Below are 18,300 nucleotides of genomic sequence, written 5' to 3'. Positions count from 1 at the left end.
GCCCCCACCGCCCGCGCCTGCGCCTGCGCCTGCGCCTGAGCTCCGCCCCGCCCTGACCGCGCCTGCGCGCCCGTCCGCGGGGGAAGCCGGGAAGCAATATCTACCACTGCCGCCGAGCGCGCCACCGGGAGTCGGGGGCTGCGCGCGCAGGCGTTTTGCCTCTTCCGACACCCCGGGAGGCCGCTGCTGCCGCCCCAGCTCAGACGAGCGCCCGGGACCCCTGTACGCGGGGCTGCGGGCGGGGCTGCGCTGCGCCGCCAGGCTCGGCCCGCTGCGCTTTTGGGGCCTTTTTGTGACGTCCCGTCGTGGGGCGGGGCCGGGGCGGAGCTGTCCCAAGCCTCAGTTTCCCCGGGGACGCTGGAGCCAGGAGGGTCCCGCCGCTCGCAGCCCCTCCCCACTTGGCACGCCTCTGCAGCGTGGACTCGGCACCCGTCCTGGCCGAACCCCAGACCAGAGACCTGACCTTCCCTGGCTGTGCCCGCGTCTCAGGCCGAACTTTGACCCCACCCTGGGGCTTCACCCCGACCCTACCAGAGCGCTGACCTGGCTGCGCCCCGGCCCGGACACCCACCCAGCTCTGGGTCGGAGAGTTGGGATGGGGCCTGGCCTCCATCCCTGCATGCCCGCAGGTGACAGCTCCCCACGAGGGTGGGCGTGGCACTCGAGGCCTGTGGTGGCCTTGCTGGCAGGTGAGCCGGGCAGTCAACAGTTGCACCAACACCTTGGGCTGAGCTGAGCTGATTTCCTCCCTTGGCTGCCCCGACACCTGGCCCTGGGCTGGTCCCCGCTGAGGACAGGCAGGTAAACCTGTCTGGGGAAGGAAAACAAGATATCATCTGTGGGGATGGAAGAGGGAGTCTGAGAAAGCCCCGGGCAGAGCAGCAGCTTCATCAGTAAGGGGGCTCTGCCCTGCACCCCGAGGGACCTGGAGAGGCCTGTCATCAATAAAGTGGACTGCACACCCCTGTTTGTCCACCGTTCCAAGCGTTCTCTGTCCTTCATTCTCTGCCCCTCATTCTCTGCCCATAGCACCAGTGTCATAGCCTCGGCATGCGGCAGCTTGTTGATGAATAATAATTAGAATTAATTATGATTTTTCCAGAGAAGTTTCCCAAGATGTCATGCAGCAGCTTGTTGATGAATAAGAATTAATTATGGTTCTTCCAGAGAAGTTTCCCAAGATGTCTCCCTGCGTACACCCCACAGGAGTTATTGCAGGAGTTATTGGGTGAGTGGGGGCAGCCCTGGAAATGTAAAGAGAGGTACCAGGTTTATGGCCCCTCCAGCTGGTCCCACATGAGGCTTTGTCCCCCAGGAAAGCCCGCACCTCAGGCTCTGAAACATCCTGAGGTGGTGGACATCTGGGGTTTTTACCTGCCCATTTTCTGGCAAAAGCACCTCCATTTTCCCATGGGGTCTACCACTCTTAGTCTGCAAGGTTCCAGTTGGACTGATCCTCAAGCCCTGGCTGCAGGGATGGGTCCTCCAATCAGAGTACCCTAGGCCCCCTGGCTGCAGTGGTTGGTTCAGGAACAGCATGTGACTTGGCCTTTTTCTGGGGACACGATGCTGCTGAGATGTCTGAGCTGGGAGAACCTGGACCTGGAGCTATAGGACCGTCTCGTCACCACGAGGCCTGTGAACAAAGCTGGTGCTCAGGAAAGCTGAGCCAACTGATGAGGAAGTGCTGAAGACCCTGTTTGTGCTCCTGGATCCAGCCATGCCTGGCCTCCCCTTGCAATGGTGCAAGTCAATAAATTACTTCTTTTCTTATTAAGCCAGTTTGAGTTGAGCCTTCCATCACATGCAACAGAAGAGCCCTCAATTCAAATCTAGGTCTGCCATGAACTTGGAAATGGTCCTCAAATATAGAATTGTAAGATAATGAACTTGTGTTGTCGTGGGGTTTTCTGAGGTTTTTTGTTGTTGTTTTGTTTTTGCAGTGCTTTGTTATGACAGCCACAGTAACTGAATACCCTCACTTCTATGAGCATCAGAGTCTTCCTCTGGAAAATTGATTAATTAATTCATGGCCTTCCACAGACAAATCTAGGTGCCGGGGGTACAGCAGTGAATAAAATATGTAAAAATCCCTCCCCTTGGGGAGACAGGGAGAAAGGACATAAGCAAGCTGTTAAATAAGTAAGCAACTTCTGATAGCAATAATTGCTATGAAGAAAAGTAAAGGATAGTGAGGCATTAGCAACGGGAGTGGAGCAGGAGAGTTATCTTGGATAGGGGCTCGGGGGAGGCGCCTCTCAGGAGGTGGCATTTGAGTGGGGACCAGAATGGGGTGAGCCCCTTGGGTCTGGAGGAACAGTGTTACAGGGAAAGGGAACAGCACGTGCAAAGGCCTGAGGTAGGGACAAGCCGGACCAGCTAGAGACCAGTGTGCCTGGGGCAGAGTGAGGGGACAGAGTCAAGGAAAGAAGCTGGGGAGTCTCTCTGCTCAGCTCCTGAGTGCTCACTTTGTTCAAAAGCCTTGTGGTGACCAGATGGCTCCAGGATCCAGGCCCAGGTCCTCCCAGCTCAGCCACCCCAGAAAAAGTCCCAGGGCTGCATCTCATTGGCCAGCTGGGAGTCACATGCTGTTCCTGAACCAAGCACTGAGGCCAGGGTGCCTGGAGCACTCCTACTGGCTGGTGGGGTCGCCCAGGGCAGTGAGGATGAGGGCTGGACCAGTGTGGGGAGGTGCAGGCAGGATGAAGCTATGATGTGCAACCTACAGGATGCAGAGAAGGGCCAGCTGAGGGGACAGGGGAGGCATCCAGGCTGAGCCCTGGTCCTGGGTGGACTGGGGGCTTCCTCGGAGATCACAGACTCCAGAGGAGCCCCAGGGTCAGGGGGGCTGACCGGAGGCTCCGTCCTGGATGTGGCAGGCCTGGGATGTCCTTGGGGGTGTCCCTGAGGAGACGCCCAGCAAGTGGTTGGCTCTCCAGGGCTGGAGCAGAGCAGGGCTGGGCCTGAAATGTGAATTGGAGACTCCTTGGTGACCAGGCAGTAATGGAAGCCATGGCCTGGATGAGATGCCAAATGAGGAGGAAGCATGAGGAAAGGAGAGAGGTCCCTGACACAGAAGGAGGACGCCTTCCCCCAGGGAAGCTGGGGAAGAGGAGCCTTTGGGGTGTTGTGGAGTGAACACTATGGGGGCAGGGGATTTGGAAGGCAGGGAGGCCGAGCTCTGTGAGGTGACCTCACACTGTGACCTCACACTGCTGTGAGGTCAGATAAGCAGAACAGCTCAGCTTCCCCAGGCTGTGCCTGTAAAGGTCAAACCAGGACTTCAGGATCCAAGACCAGGTGACTCAGGGGTGGCAGTGAGGGAAGGTGGCGGGGCAGGGAAGGTGACCCCAGATGGAGTTGGCCTCAGCTTGATCCGGGGGGGACCCTGGAATGTGAGTTAGCATCCCCTGAGGCAAGCGGGCCAGCTCTTGGATCCCCCGGTGGTCACTCAGTGGCCACGACCCCTGGTGGTCACTGGCCACTCCTGCCCCAGATGGGGGGATGAGGCCTCCTGGGCCACATGGCTTGGTCTCTGGTGGGGCAGCTGTGAGCCTCGGCAGATGGGAAGGGGATCTGGTGGCATCAGTGACACCTGCTACACACTGTCTAGCCCAGGGGACCACAGAGCTGACCGGAGGCTGCTGGCGCCCATGAGGCCACCTGCACTGCGCATTTCATGTGGATGCCCTGCCCGGCTGTGAGCTCCATGCCACAGGGGCCTCAGCACAGCTTGCTCCCCGAGGCCGTCCAGCCCCCTAAGGGCCTCAGCCTGCTGACACACCGGCCCATTTCCTGTGTGCAGTGTCAGTAACAGCTAATGCTGATGGAGGGGGCCATCTTTGTGAAGCTTCTGCTTATGTAACAAATGACCCACAAAGTTCGTGGCTTGAAATAGTAACATTCATTCATTTACCTGCAAAGCAGGAGTCTCCAGTCAGGAACCTCTGTGTGGCCTGTGCTTCCTCAGGCTACCGCGTGGCCACCGCGTCCCCTGGAAGCCACCTGTCCCCTGTCACAAAAGCCACCAAGTGCAAGGTGAGGGGATGCAGATTCCATCTTTTACCTGCCCCTGTAGGGGGGGTGGGAGATTCAGGAAGAGCAAATGGGAACAGAAAGGAAGCCCTGGCTGCTTTTGGAAAACACAGCGCAACTCACTGGTTTATCGATTACCAGCCAAGGGCAGGTGCTGGGAAATGGGAGGTAAGGTGGTCCCTGCCATCGGTAGCTCGAAAAAGGCTTTAGATTCTGTCCCCGTGTGATCTCCCTCAATCAAAATATGGGTGCCCTGGGTCCCATTTAACAGAGGAGGAAACTGAAGCCAAGAGAGTGAAGTCACCCGCCTGCAACTGTCCTGGGCTGGGAATCTGCTCCTTGTGGAATCCGCCATCCAGGGTGTGCTCCTGCTGGCGGAAAGGGGGACACCCAGGGTGCTTGTTGACTCTCACGGTTGTGCCTGGATCCCGGACGGGCCCCGTGGCTGTGGTGAAGGCGCTGTGGCTCTGAGTTACAGAGCGCGGGCCCAGGTTCGGATCCCTGCTGGCCCCTTGCTGGTGCTGCGACCTTCACTCCTCCGGGCTTGGTTTCCCCATCTGCCAAATGCGGGCAGTGGATTCCCTTCCGTATAGGGCGGCGGTGAGTCAAGACATTGTCAGGTCTCAGACGTGTTAGCTGTTTCTATCGTCGCCATCATGACTACCTGCCCAGCTGACCTCTCCCTTTGGCGGTTGGGGAAGCCGAGGTCCAGGGAGGAACTGCTGGGGCAGGGCGCTCGTGGAGGGCAGGCTGGGGGCCAGACATGCCTCCCAGGTCTCGGGGCTGTGAGTCCAGGGCACCTCGCTGGGTGCCCCAATGCCCTCTGCTCTCATAAAGCTGAGTCCAGGGTCTCCCTGGGGTTTCTGGGCAGTGGTGGGACCCGCTGGGGCTGGCCGGGGTGCGCCGGAGTGGAGAGCGTTTCCAGGGAAGCGTGCTGGGGGCTGGACACGGGCGCGCGCGCGCGCGCGCACACACACACACACACACACACGTCAGCCTGGGGAACAAATTTTATTTCTGCTGAGGAGAGGGGCCTTGGCAGGCGGGCGGGAAGGGATCCTTGGCCTCCCCCCGAAGGGGGCTCGGGCATCATTCCAGGCGGGAAGCCGGGTGAGGGGGCTCCCTGCACCCCTGGCATGCAGGGACACCCCAGTCCTGGCCCCGGTGAGCCGGACCCCGAGGGCCCCAGGTATCCGGGTGGAGGAAGCGGCGGCCGAGGGAGGGGCTCAGCCCACGGGCTTGACCTTGGCGATGAAGAGGGCGGCCGCCTTCTCCAGGAACTCTTCCCGGGTCATGGGGGTGCTGGGCCCCCGGGCCACCAGCGCGCGGTCCATGGCCAGCGCCAGGCTGTCGGGCCCCAGACGCGAGCCGGCCTCCAGGTAGCGCGCGGGCGTGGTGTCGTCGCTGGCCTGCAGGGCCCCCTCCAGCGTGTCCAGCACGGCCTGGCCCACGTGGCGGTCAGCCACGGCCAGGCCCGGGTCCTCCAACAGCCCGTAGAGGGCGCCAGCGCGCGCCACGAACTCCAACAGCACGAAGCAGGTGAGCATCCCCGCGCGGAACACGGCCAGCGGCACGGCCTCGTGGTCCCGGCACTGGATCTTGCGCAACAGCGGCGCCACCACCTCCTCGGGGGCCTCCCCGTCCTGACAGATGCGCTTCAGCAGCTCGCTGTACGTGCGCCCGTCCAGCCCCGGCTTCTTCTTGCGCCCGCTGGCGCTCAGGCACTCGTAGGCCACGCCGACGTTGTTGTTGAAGGCGGTCCTGCGGGCGGAGGGGCCGTCGGGCCGCGCCAGAGCCCCGCCCCTGCCCCCCGGCCCCTCCTCCAACGCGCCGGCCCGTCCAACCTCAGGGCCTTTGCGCCAGCTGCACCCTGGCCTGGAGCGCCCTCCCCCAGATCTCCCCACGGCTTTGAGCCTTTGCTCAATGTTACCTTATGGGGGGGACCCTCCCTGGCCCCCTAACCCCTTCCTGTACTTCTCTTTGTGGGGTCCTCACGAGTTCCCTCCCTCCCACCAGCTCAGCCCAGGGGCCTATGTCAGGGAGTTTATCTGTTGGTCATTGTTACAGCCCCAGCGCCCAGAACACTGCCCAGGAGCCCCAGAAACATCTGCTGACTCCGACGATGGGCATCTGCCCATGGACTCTCCATTCCATCGATGATGTGTGTGCCCACGGGGTATCACTGTGGCAGGACACATCCCTACCTTTTAACCTGAGTTGCCTCTTTTCACCCGTGCAGGCCCAGAGGCAGTAACCCTCACTGTGGCTCAAAGCCGCTGCCGCCTGTCTTCGTGGGTAAAGATTTATCCGCAGGCGGCCACGTCAACCCAGACATGCTGCCCTTCTGCTGCAACAGCAGACCCGACAGTCACGTCAGGGACCAGCCACAGCGCTGACACTACTTACCGCCTGCCCCATGAGGACCCTGATGTCCCGCCATGAGCCCTGGCCACGCTGGAGCCTCACAAGTGGTTAAGTGAGTGGGCTGGGGTGAGCCTGGGCATCTAGATAACCCGGGTCTCATTCCCATCCTCCTCTCAACAGCCGGCGGCTGGCCGAGGCCCAGTTCCATCTCCACTAAAGGAAAGGGGAAGTGAGGCTCAGGGCAGTGACCAGGCCAAGGGTCCCACAGAGGAAGGGGCACCCCCAGGGCTCACATTCGCCTTTTCTGGGAGCCCAGTTCCACTCTTATCTGTGGGACCTGTACGGGTCAGCGTGGGTGCGAGCCCGGTCCACGCTGGGCCGGAGCACGGCAGGTGCCCAGGGCAGGACATGCTCACCCAGTGAGCTCCGTGGGTCAAGGCCCTTTACAGAGGAGGAACTGAGGCCCAGAGAGGAGGGGGTTGGACCTGGGGTCTCGCCCATCTGGGATTCACTTCTCACTTCTTGGGTCCTTAGGATGTGCCGGCGCTTTAGGGTCAGTGAGATCACTCCGTGAAGTGCTGGGGGCGCCAGACGCAGCGTCATGCTCCCGTTCCCAGGACTGGCACCGTGTTAGCTGCTGCCGCCTCACCCCTTGCAGGAGCTTTTGTTATCAACTCCTTTCACCAGGACGAGGGGGTCCGGGGGACCTGGCAGTGATGATGCCCGTGTCAATTCTGTGGCTGCATGGCAGTGATGATGCCCGTGTCAATTCTGTGGCCGCATGGCTGTTACCCCCACACCTAGGTCACGTCGCAGCCTGAGTCAGGAACTGGGAATGGCTTGGCTGGGTGGTCCCGGCTCAGTCTGCAACCAGGACCCTGGCAGGGCTGCTGTCCCCTGAAGGCTCCCTGTGGAGGCCTCTCCCCACGGGGCAGTGTGAGTGTGCTAAGGTCACGGCGCTGGCCCCCGGAGCGGGTGACCGGCAGGGTGGCAACGCAGGCAGCTGCCCGAGGGTGTGAATACGGGGGGATGGTGTGTGGATCTCGGGGGCGTCTTGAAGGCAGGCCGCCCCACCCACACGAGAGCATGGCCCACTTCCCGTGGAGGGTCCACTCCCCGCAAGCCTGAGTGAGCAGAGCCCCTGCCAACCCAACGGCAGCCGTGTGAGGCCACTGAGGTTTCGGGTGTGTCCCTGTGGCCTGATGGCTCGTCCTGATGGGGCCTGGGCGTCCACCATCCGCCCAGCTCTGCCTGATGCCTCCCCAAGGAACCTGGTCAACCCATTAGTTGTCTTGAGCTGAAGCAATCCCCCTGGAGGCGGCGGCGTGTAGGGACCCCTGAGCACCCTGTGTGCTCAGCGCTGTTCCTGGCTGGCCTGGACCTGCACCGGTTCTAGCCACTGCGCCCTGCTTCCCTTCTCTGGAGAATAAGGGTTCTAGTCCTTGCGTCTCAGGATTCTTGGAAGGACAGAGGGTAGATTTTGTGCCGTGTGGCAGGGGACCACGTGCGCCTGTCATTAGCTGTCACCAGCTGCCACTCAGCACTATCCAGGTTCTGTTTACCATGGGCCTCGCGGGCAGGAAGATGCACAGGGGGGCAGTTATGGTCCAGTGAGATGAGAGCATCAGGCAAGAAGCCAGAGAAAGGCCACACCCCATCTCGAGGTGGCCCCCCCGGGGGCTCCCAGCCGTGAGGGAGCACCCACACCATCTGCCGTCCTGGGCTCTGGTCCTCAGGCTCTGCCTGTGTCAGCTCCCACATGGAGCACTTTGCAAAGCACGTGGGCATTTGTTAAAAAAGAACCTATTTATGGGTCTTGTCACAGAGACATGGAGACTTTCCAAGGCAGACTGGGGGCTCTCAACGGGGTGACTCTGCCCCCAGGGGACACTGGTGACTCTGGGGACAGTTATGGTTGCCACCACTGGGTGGGTGGAGACCCAGGAGGCTGCCCAACACTTGCAGGGCCCAAGACGGCCCCGCACAGAGTGACCGCGCTCCCTGTGTTAGCAGTGCTGAGGAGTGACTCTGGTTAATTGTTTGGAAAGAAATTGGGTCCTCTCCCTGCTCACACCAGAGGTCTGCATACATTCCCATTGAGTCAGGCGGTGTGAACCAGGGTGGCCCCCAGTGTCTGTGGGTCACCTCCCCTCCCTCCCACTCAGGTGTTTATTTAAATGTGTGCAGCATCCCAGGACCTCAGAGGTCAGACGGTCATGGGACGTAGTCTCCTGGGGGGTCCGTGGAATCCCATAATCTGGGGGGTCTTGTCTGGGGAGATTCTGCCCCCAGGGGACACTGGGTGAGGTCTGAGGACGTCTGTGCTTGTCACAATGGGGAGGGCTCCCGGTATCGAGTCGGGGGGGGGGGAGGGAGGCTGCTCCACACCCCACAGAGCCCGGGACACCCCACAGAGGATGCTCGGAGCCGAGAAGACTGGCTCAGACCCTTTGGTGCTTTTGCATGTTTTCTGGGGCCACGGGGACCTGCAGCAGTTGGCACTCTTGCTGTTCCTATTAGCACGTGGCGGCTTAGAAGGCAGCCCTGGGCCACCATGCCGGGTCTGCTGTGTTTGTGCTCTGAGGGCCGTCACCAGTCCTAGCAGCCAGCATGTGTGATTTTGAGACAACAGCAGAGGGGATTTTGGTTGAGTTCTCCCCAGATCTTTCGTGCTGAGGTCGCTCTCAAGAGCAGCCCCGGAATTCCCCAGCCCACCCCTCAGCACAGGGACAAAGCTGCCCAGCCTTGGGGGGACCCGCCTGGCCTGGCTTCTGCTTCTGACCCGGCAGCCGGGGTTATGGGGCTTCTGACTGGGAACGTATCTCTGAGTTCAGCACCAGCCCAGCCTCGGGGAGACCAGGTGAACCACCAGCACCGGCCACTCACGCTATTCACTCTGCTCCTCCTGAGAACCGCTCCAACGCCCCTTCAGTATGGTGAAGAGTGTCCCCCCAGGTGCACGTCCACCCAGAACCTGTGAATGTGACCTTATTTGGAAATGGGGTCTTTGAAAGATGTAATTGGTTCAGGATCTGGAGATGGGGTGAGGTAGCCTTAAAACCAATGCCAAGTGTCCTTCTGAGAGAGTGACACAGAAGAGAAGCCATGGGAAGACAAGGCAGAGGCTGCAAAGATGTGGCCACAAGCCAAGGATGCTTGGAGCTTCCAGAAGCTGGAAGAGGCAGGAAGGACCTTCCCCTATAGCCTCCAGAGACAGCACAGCCCTGCTGCCCCCGGACTTCGGACTTTGGCCTCCAGAACTGTGGGAGAATAAATTTCGGTGGTTTTAAGTCACCAAGTTTGTGGTAATTGGTTACAGCAGCCCCAGGACACTCAAATGGCCCCCTCGGCTCTAAATCCAACAGACACTTCTCAGCCCTCAACTCTAGGGCCATTGGACGCAGGGCCGCTGCCAGCCCACAAGGTGCCTTTGCATAAACTAGGCAAAGCTCTGCAAAAAGCCTTCACATAAAGGTCCTCGTCTATGACGTCTATGGAGTGAACAGCTTGTGGTGACCCTGCCGCTGACTCTTCTCCTCCTTGGAAGATGTCCTGGTTCCCTGTCTTCTGGTTCCCTCCTTTATGTCTGTTCTGCCTTCTCACACTTTCCTGTGGGTTCGCTGAGGCTGTGGCTCCTCAGAATCGGGTCCTGGGCTCTTCTCAGCTCCCCTGAGGCCTTCACAACCACCCCCCACCACCAGGTGACAACCACCCGGCTCCGTCACACGTCTCAGCTGCCAACCCAACTGTCCACCTTCCTGCTTCGAGGTTTTCCCAGCTCCCAACTTAACGGTCCCCAAGCCACTCTGGAAACTTCCCCCAAACCAGTGACCTCCCATCTCATGGACCACCTGGGGCTGTTCCTGCACAACCCCCTGCAGACCCAGCAGAACCCATGGATGCCCACCAGCCCGCTCCCTGCCAGGTCCCCATCTCAGGGGTGGCTCCAGCCGTTCCCTTTTCTGGCTGTCACTTTGGACAACCCGCTTGCCCTTCCCCTGCGGTGGAAACCGGGTGCTCCGAATGGGATGCCCGTTCTCCACACCCCTTCCCACACCCGGCTCCCTCCCAGCCTCTGTGCTCCCCTGCTTGGGGTCCGCACCTTGACTCTCTCGGGAGGGCTGCCCCCAGGCAGGAGGGTGCTGGGGTCAGGCTGAAACGCTCCCTTCCTCCCCCTTCCTGGGCTCTCTGGGGACCACCCCCATCCAAGACCCAGCCCACCCACATCCAGCGCCCACCCTGTCTGGTTGATGCTGCGCGTCAAACAGCTTCTCCCCAGCCACCTGACACGGACCATTTCCTCACCCGCTTCTAAGGGGGTGGGGGGGCAGGCGCCATCCCCTCCACCCCTCCATGCTTCAGCCCTGAGAAGGCTCCCGGCCTCCCCCTCCCCCGTGGGTCGCACACTGCAGCCCCACAGCCTCCAGGCCAGTGCAGCCGGTGGGCTCGTGCCTGCAACACCTTTCCCTGTGTGTCATGCAGGCCCCTTCCTGGACGTCTCTCCTGCCCGCGGGGGACCTGGATTGCTCTCTGTCTCCACGGCCCAGCCCTGTAAATATTCATTTTCTGGCTGAATGGACGGGGATGCTACCACGCTGGGAGCGAGGCAGCTAGGAGGGACCTGGGTCGGAGGACTTGCTCTGCGACCTTGGCCAAGTCCTGTCTGGGCTCCATGATTTTCAAAAGTGAGGTAGCTGCAAGGGGGACCTCAGCACCTGCAAAGAGGCATCACCAAAGCCCAAGTCGGCCAGAGCTACCGGTGCCAGCACTCGGGTGGCCCCGCCAGGGCTCTGCAGCCCTGCGCCATCCGCGCCTCTCCCGCGCCAGGCAGAGCGGACTACAGTTCCGACCACGCCCCGCGCTCGAGAGCCGCGCCGTGGCGGGGGGAGCCGCGCGGAACCCCATGGGAGTTGAAGTCCGGCCGCGGCCCCTACCCACCCAGGCCCGGCCCAGCCCCGCACCTCTGGGAGTGGTGAGCCAGGCGAAGGTGCCACAGCGCGCGGCCCAGGCGCTGCTGCTGCAGCAGGAGCTGGCCCGGGGGCTCCCCGGCGACGCCGTTTGCAGGAGACCGTAGATCCATGTTCTCGAAGTAGTGCGCCAAGAAGGCGATGGGCTCCTCGGGTCGTGCCTCCAGCACCTTCAGCAGGGCCGCGCGCAGCATCTCCGTCACTCCGACCTGCCGCAGGAAGTCCTCCTCACTCTCGGCCGTCGCCGCTGCTCGGGACACCCCCGGCCGGCCGGTGCCTGTGAAATTGGCCGCCTGGGCCACAGCCAGCCGCCGCTTCTCCACTGCCGCCATCTTCGCTGAGGGCAGCGGGACCGGAAGGGCGTCCATATTTCACAGTGCGCTGGCATCTCGGGGCGGCCATTTTGGTTGAGGGCAGAGGGCGCCCGGATCCCGCGGGGAGACTCTGGGAAATAACCAGCGCAGGCCACCCTTTTCCCTAGGTTCTCATTGGCACTTACTCTCTCTCCGTTTTCCTCTTTAGGTGTGCTGGTTGGCTTTCCTGGCTTAGGCCCAGAACTTAAATTTTGCCAGACTCCAAAATGGATCCCTAGGAAGGGCTTGGTTTCTGGTATGAAGCCGGATTGCTGGCCATCTTGGTAGTGGGCGAGTCCTTCATTAGCATGGTCCCCTAGCAACCGGTCTCATTGGTTACCAGGGAAGCCCTGCTGAGAGTGGGCGGGATGGTTCCACCCCAACTCCGGGACTAAGCGCCGCTCCTGCCCCCTTTTTTGATTTTCAACTCGGAGCCTTTGTGCTCTGCCTGGCCTTCAGCCTAACCCAATCTCCGTGCGAGTTTGAGGCTCACCTCGTGGGGAAAGGCCCCCTCTCCCCACCAGGCTGGGTTAGGGGTCTGGTCTGCGCTTCCGCGGCCCCTAGTCCGCTGTACGTGTTCACAGAGCGAGTGGACCACCCACGGTCCCCAGTTCCCCGTCCCAGGCTGTTACCTTTCCTTACCACTAGAGGGAAATTTCTCACACCGCATCCCCTATAGCTCTAAACTCTCCTATATCTCCTCGGTTCCAGAAGGCTGACGACCCTGGCATCTACAGCCCTTCATCTGCCGGTATCATTTCCAGCCTCTCTCTCGCCTCTCCCCACGCTTTAGCCTCCAGCCACCCGCAAAGAGATGCAATTTCCCTTATCAAGCCACCTCTCTTCTGTATCTTTGCCCGTGCTGTCCTCCAACAAATACTTTTCTCCGCCTCTTTTGAGGACTCCTAGTTACTCATTAAGCGCCAGCGTCCCCATATGCAGGGAAAGGCACCAGGCAGAGCACACGCCTCTTACCCCCACCCCTGGCCACGTGGGGCTGGGGTGTCCTGTCCTTCCTTGTCTCTCTGGGGAGTCACCTAGATAGAGCAGAGGATGGTTGGAGCTGTGCCGGGGATTCCCCGTGTCCTCAGACCGCGACAGGAACCACCGAGGTCAGACCAGATGCTCTTTATTCTCCAGCTCTGCACCCTGGGGGGGGCGGGGGGGGCTCCCCAGGGTCCCCACTGAAGGGAAGCCCAGCCAGCTGGGGAGCCTGGATGTGCTGGCCATCAGGGTAAGCGGTCCACGGTCAGCCCCCCTGCTGTCCAGAACCCTGCAAACATCCTCGAGTCGCAACTGAGTGGAAGGAAAGTCCCCTTCCGTGTGGTCCAGGCGGGGCAGGGGGCCCAGGTCATCTGGTGGGCCGGCAGCGTTTCCACAGGCGGTAGGTCAGGAACACCAGGAGAAGCAGCCCCAGCACCAAGCTGCCCGTCCACAGGGATGCAGTCGTTAGAGGGGAGCCTGGAGAGAGAGGCATACGGTGTCTTGCACCTCTCTGCAGGTTTGGGGAGCAGCCCAGTAGAGTTGGCTAAGGGCTCCCGGATGGACTGAGTTCCCTGAAATTTTACAAAGGACTTCACGGTTTAAAACGCCTTCTGAAATGTATAAAAATCGCTGGACTATCTAAAGTCCTTTAGAGTGAGTCTTTTGAAAGGTACATAGGACCTTGTAGTTAGAAGTGAGCTGTCCAGTGAGGGACCACTCACCACAGCTGCATTTGAAATGTGATCAGTCTGAGTGGACAGCGCTGTCTTTGTAAAACACACATTGCATTCTGAAGACTTAGTTTGGAAAAAAAAAAATCTCATTCATGTTTCTTTATAGATTACATGTTGAAATGATAACGTTTGAGATATATTGGGTTCGATGAAATATATTGTCAAACTTATTTTTACCTTTTTATTCCTGAATGTGGCTACCAGAAAAATGGAAATTACCAAAATGGCTGTATTCTATTTTTTTTTTTTTTTCTTTTTTGGCCATGCCACACAGATCTTAGTTTCCAGACCAGGGATCAAACCTGCGCCCTCTGCAGTGGAAGCACGGAGTCTTAACTGCTGGACCACCATGGAAGTCCCTTCTATTTCTGTTTCTATTCCACAGGCTGTCTTAGTCCATAGAGTGCTGTGACACCTATATAGTCCCTGAAACTTAGTTATCGCCATGCAGGCAGTCACGGAAGTCTACTGGACAGCTGGGGACACAGGCTGGCAGGGCCCCCCTTGTCTAAGGCCAGACGCAAGGCTCCCCTCCCTCTCAGGCTGCCCCGGTGCCCGCCCCAGCCCCTGAACTCACAGATTTCTGAGGCCACGTACAGGTTGGCAGTCTGGCCCCCTGGGTCCAGGCAACACTGGAACCAGCCCTCACCGTGGCATCTGGCCCACAGCACGCTCCTGCCGCTCAGCCAAGCCTGGGCCCCCACCTCCTGCGTCTTGTAGGCTGCCAGCCCGCCAGGGGCCTGGGTCCAGCGCACGGCCACGCCTGGGCCGCAGACCACCTCACACAGCAGCTCCAAGCCCCCTGCTGCTGACAACTGGCGGATCTCTGGGCGGCAGGGCCTGGTGGAGCTGTTGCGGGGCACGGGGCCAGGACTCCTGGGGCTGCAGGTGGAGGCCTGCTCTGGGGTGGCCTCGGGGGAGGTGGTGATGGGGGGCTTCAGGGATGTCGTGACGGGGGGCTCCGGGGACTCTGTGGTGCTGGGCTCTGGGGGGGTCATGACGGGCGGCTCCAGGGAGGTCAGGCCCTGCAGGACTGGAAAACACGGCAGCCATCTGTTCTTGCTGCTGCCCAGCCCCTTCTCCTCCCTCCCTCTCTCCACCCGGACCACATGGTTGGACCAGAACTGCTCCAAGCCCCATCCATTCACTTGGGTGAATCGCAGGGTATCCCAGTGGGCAGGAGCCGTCTCAGGGTCTGTCATGCCCCTCCCCACAACGAGCATCCAAATCTCCGTGTCTCACTTTCCTCAACTGGAAAGCGGGGTGAGAGGCCCCCACCCCAGGGGCTGGCGTGGAGAGTGACACGGGTGTTGGATCTTATTATTATGGGGCTGAGGGGTGGGGAGAGGGAAGGGGTGCCCCGCCCCCTTGTGGTGCAGATGAGAGACTGAGGCCCGAGAGGGGATCTGTCCGTTCTGCTGTGTGATGGCTCTAAAATCCGGAGGACTCTGTGCACACCCTCCCAGCACACCCCTGCCTCCCCCCACACCCCTGCTTCGACTTGAGCCAAACCTTTCCCGGCCCCCAGGCCCCAGCCATTAACATGAGTATCGGGGTTCCCTCTCAGAGAATGAATCTGTGCTTCCTTAGTGAGAGGCTGCCAGAAGCTTGGTGATGCGGTCAGGGCCTGTCCCAGATGAGACAAACTAATAACATCTGACATGAACTGAGCACCTACTGTGTGCCAGGCCCCACATTAAATGTTGTCATTCGTTAGTTCATTCAGCATTTCTTGTGCACCTACTACACGCCAGGCTCCGTGATAACAGTTATTGATTAATTCATTCAGTATGTATCTATTGGACATCTACTGTGTGCTGAGCACTGTTTTAGCCACTGGGGGGACAGCCATGAACGAGAGTGACACATTCCTATCTCGATGAAACCAATGGCAGGGGAGACAGATAATGGGAAAAAAAATAAAGAGAGCACACAGGAGTCAGATGTTGATAAAAGGTGTCAACAAACATTCAACAGGAGAAGAGAAAGGGCCTGAGTGTGTGTGTGTGTGTGTGTGTGTGTGTGTGTGGTGGGGGTAGGAGTGGGGTTTGACCCCTTGGACAGAGAGGTCAGGGCAAGTCTCACTGGGAAGGAGACCCGAGGGAGGTGAGGGAGATGTGGGGAAGAGCGTTCCTGGTGGAGGGCACAGCAGTGCAAAGGCCCTGGGACAGGACTGCACCTAGGGTGGCGGAGGAACAGCAGACTGAGTGAGGGGGAGAGAGGGAGGAAGTGAGGCAGGGGGTGGGGGTGGGGGACGGGGCAAACAGGTCAGGCTCTGCAGGGCTCCGTGGGCGCGAGGAGCTTGGGCTTTCACCCCAAGGGAGGTGGGAGCCCTGGAGGGCTGTGGGCAGAAGACGGGCAGCACCTCATGGGACCTGGCTCAGGGTAGGTGCTCAGCGAATCTGCTGAATGAATGAACGAGTGAGAAGTAGCCCCTGGCTGCCACGAAGGGACAGACTAAAGATCGAATGCAGGGACTTCCCTGGTGGCGCAGAGATTAAGAATCTGCCTGCCAACGCAGGGAACAGGGGTTCAAGCCCTGGTCGGGGAGGATCCCACATGCCGCGGAGCAACTAAGCCCGTGCGCCACAACTACTGAGCTCGCTCGCCTAGAGCCCGTGCTCCTCAAGAAGAGAAGCCACCGCAATGAGAAGCCTGCGCACCACAACGGGAGTAGCCCCCGCTCGCTGCAACTAAAGAAAGCCCGCGCACAGCAACAAAGACCCAACACAGCCAAAAGTAATTAATTAATTAATTACAAAATATAAAATAAAATAAAGATCGAATGCAATTTTTCCTCGGCTGTGGTACTGTGACCTGCCCAGGTGGCAACACAGCAGGGGAGGGGCTTAACCAGGATTCCATAAGAGCCGCTGGGCACCGCTCATCAAGGCTCACAGGCGCTGGGTGGTGTGACCTCACCCACTTCCTGGGGGACACTGAGGCACAGGCTCACCTGGAATGGGCCGGCGGTGGCTCAGCTCCAAGCCGGGCAGCCTCATGGTCGCCTGGCAGTGGAGGGAGGGTGGGGTGGGTGTTCCCAAGGCGGGCAGCAGCCAGCGCTGTGTCACTTGGAACAGCGGGTCCTCGCCCTCCTGGGGCTCCTCCATCACATCCCGGAGGGCCTCCACCCCCTCCAGTTCCTGATCTCCCAGGAGCAGGGACATGGAGAGGGTGTCAGGGCCAGCAGGCGTGACGTTGTGGGCTGTGCAGGACACCTCCTGGTCTGGCCCAGCCACCAGGGCCTCTGGGGCCACAGTCAGTTGGTCCGGGAAGGCTGTGGAGGGAGTGGAGGAAGGGGGTGGGCAGAGCTTCGAGGGTCAGGGCTGGGCCCTGAGGAGGGGGCGTGGGGACTGCTGGTGCCCGGGGACAGGGAAGACCCAGTGCCGCACCCGCAGAAAGGGCAAGGGGGTCAGGTACAGGAGGTTTGGGGGTGGTTGGGGGAGAGGGGATGCGGGGAGGAGGGAGCGGACTGCAGATCGACTCAGGAGGACCTGCGAGGCCAGCTTTGAGCTGGGGCGGGCTGGGCAATCCGGGAAGCCTCCCAGGCAGAGGTGGCACAAGGATAGAGGGAAAGCAGGGCCGCTGGCTGGGCCCCACGTGTGCCACGGTGGCGGGAAGGGTGGGGGCTCACCGAACACCAGGAGCCGCACGATGTGCTGGAAGGCGACGTCCCCGCAGGAGCCCACGCACACGCGGGGCCCCGCGGCCGACAGCGAGGCGTTGAGCACCGAGAGGACGCTGCTACCCGCGCCCGACTGCACGGCGCCCAGGCTGGTGTCCAGGCCCCGCCACTGCACCGAGGCCGCCCTGCCGTCCTCGCAGGCCAGGCGGCAGGTGAACTGTAGCGACTCGCCCACGGCCACCGCCACCTCGGGCTCGGGGGGCTCCACTTCCAGCGGCCCACCTGCGGGCGACGGCGCTCTCAGCCCCGCCCCGCGCCCCCAGCACCCTCCTCCGAGGCCCTCCAATGTGGGATCCTCCCTCGCCTCCCCAAACCTCCGCACTGCCCCTCTCCGCGCCCCTCCTCTCTCCCAGCCCCTTCCCGGCTCGGAGACCCCTGCCCCGCTCACCGCGGCCCAGCTGCAGCAGCCCCAGAAAGAGGGGAAGCAGGAGGGCGATGCCCTGCTCCATGCTCGGTCCCCGGCTCTGTCCCCTGCCCGCGGGGGAGGTGGCTTAAATACTGGCGCCCCGGGCTCCTTCTCCCCCCCCCCCCGCCCCCCGGCCCGCGACCCCGCTTCCCCTCCCCCTCCTCCAGCTGCTCCCCGGGGGTTTCCCGGGGGGGTTTCCCACCCTGACCCCCGACCCTGGAGGCGACAGAGAGGCAGGGACTGGGGGCCAGAGATGGGGGCGGGGGGAGGCCAAGGTCAGAACCCGCGGGCGGAGGATCTGGGCTGATTCCAGGTTTCACTTTTAGAGACTGAAGATCGGAAGATGGAGGCGGGAGAGGGCTGACTGTCGAGGTCAATTGAATGGAAATCGGAGCCAGGCCCAGGGCTAGCGCCGGGCTCGGCCAGGCGCGGGAGTCTCGGCCCTCGCTGCCCGGAGCGGCCGCGCGGGGGCGCTGGGGAGCAGCCTCCCCCGATAGCTTGGGCGGCCGCGCAGCAGGTCTCCTGCGGTGGACCGCCCCGAGGAATCCGCTTGGAAGATGGGTCCCGTCAGGGGTGAGGACGCTGTAGGGTGTGGAGCCGAGGCCCACCCACCTCTGAGCTTGTCTCCCGTCCGCCAAACGGGCAGGCGTGATGGGAGCCTGGGACACTGGGCATGGGGCCTCAGTGCCCTGTTCCGCACAGCGACTTGGGTTTGGGCTCCCCACGAGAAGCCGGGGGGAGGGGACCCACAGCAGGCATGGGCGAGGCCTGA

The 18,300-nt window shown here is 61.2% G+C and overlaps 2 protein-coding genes across 2 annotated transcripts; both read right to left on the bottom strand.

The window, feature by feature from the left end:
- Positions 1–5,038: 5,038 nt before the first annotated feature.
- TPGS1 (tubulin polyglutamylase complex subunit 1) lies at positions 5,039–11,734 on the bottom strand (the record flags this gene model as incomplete). The annotated part of the gene is made up of 2 exons (XM_079701836.1): positions 5,039–5,796; positions 11,361–11,734. 2 exons carry the CDS (start codon positions 11,732–11,734, stop codon positions 5,262–5,264), a joined length of 909 nt encoding a protein of 302 aa, XP_079557962.1. The 3' UTR covers positions 5,039–5,261.
- A 1,234-nt stretch (positions 11,735–12,968) lies between these two features.
- On the bottom strand, positions 12,969–17,571 carry MADCAM1 (mucosal vascular addressin cell adhesion molecule 1; the record flags this gene model as incomplete). Its single annotated transcript, XM_079702281.1, has 5 exons — positions 12,969–13,180; positions 14,015–14,422; positions 16,394–16,714; positions 17,072–17,344; positions 17,511–17,571. 5 exons carry the CDS (start codon positions 17,569–17,571, stop codon positions 13,071–13,073), a joined length of 1,173 nt encoding a protein of 390 aa, XP_079558407.1. The 3' UTR covers positions 12,969–13,070.
- Positions 17,572–18,300: the final 729 nt, after the last annotated feature.

This window comes from Hyperoodon ampullatus (assembly GCF_949752795.1).
Source record: "Hyperoodon ampullatus genome assembly, chromosome: 4".
NCBI classification, from domain to species: domain Eukaryota; kingdom Metazoa; phylum Chordata; class Mammalia; order Artiodactyla; family Ziphiidae; genus Hyperoodon; species Hyperoodon ampullatus.
The sequence above is the reverse complement of the archived record's forward strand: the minus strand, read 5'-3'. Positions and strand labels throughout refer to the sequence as shown.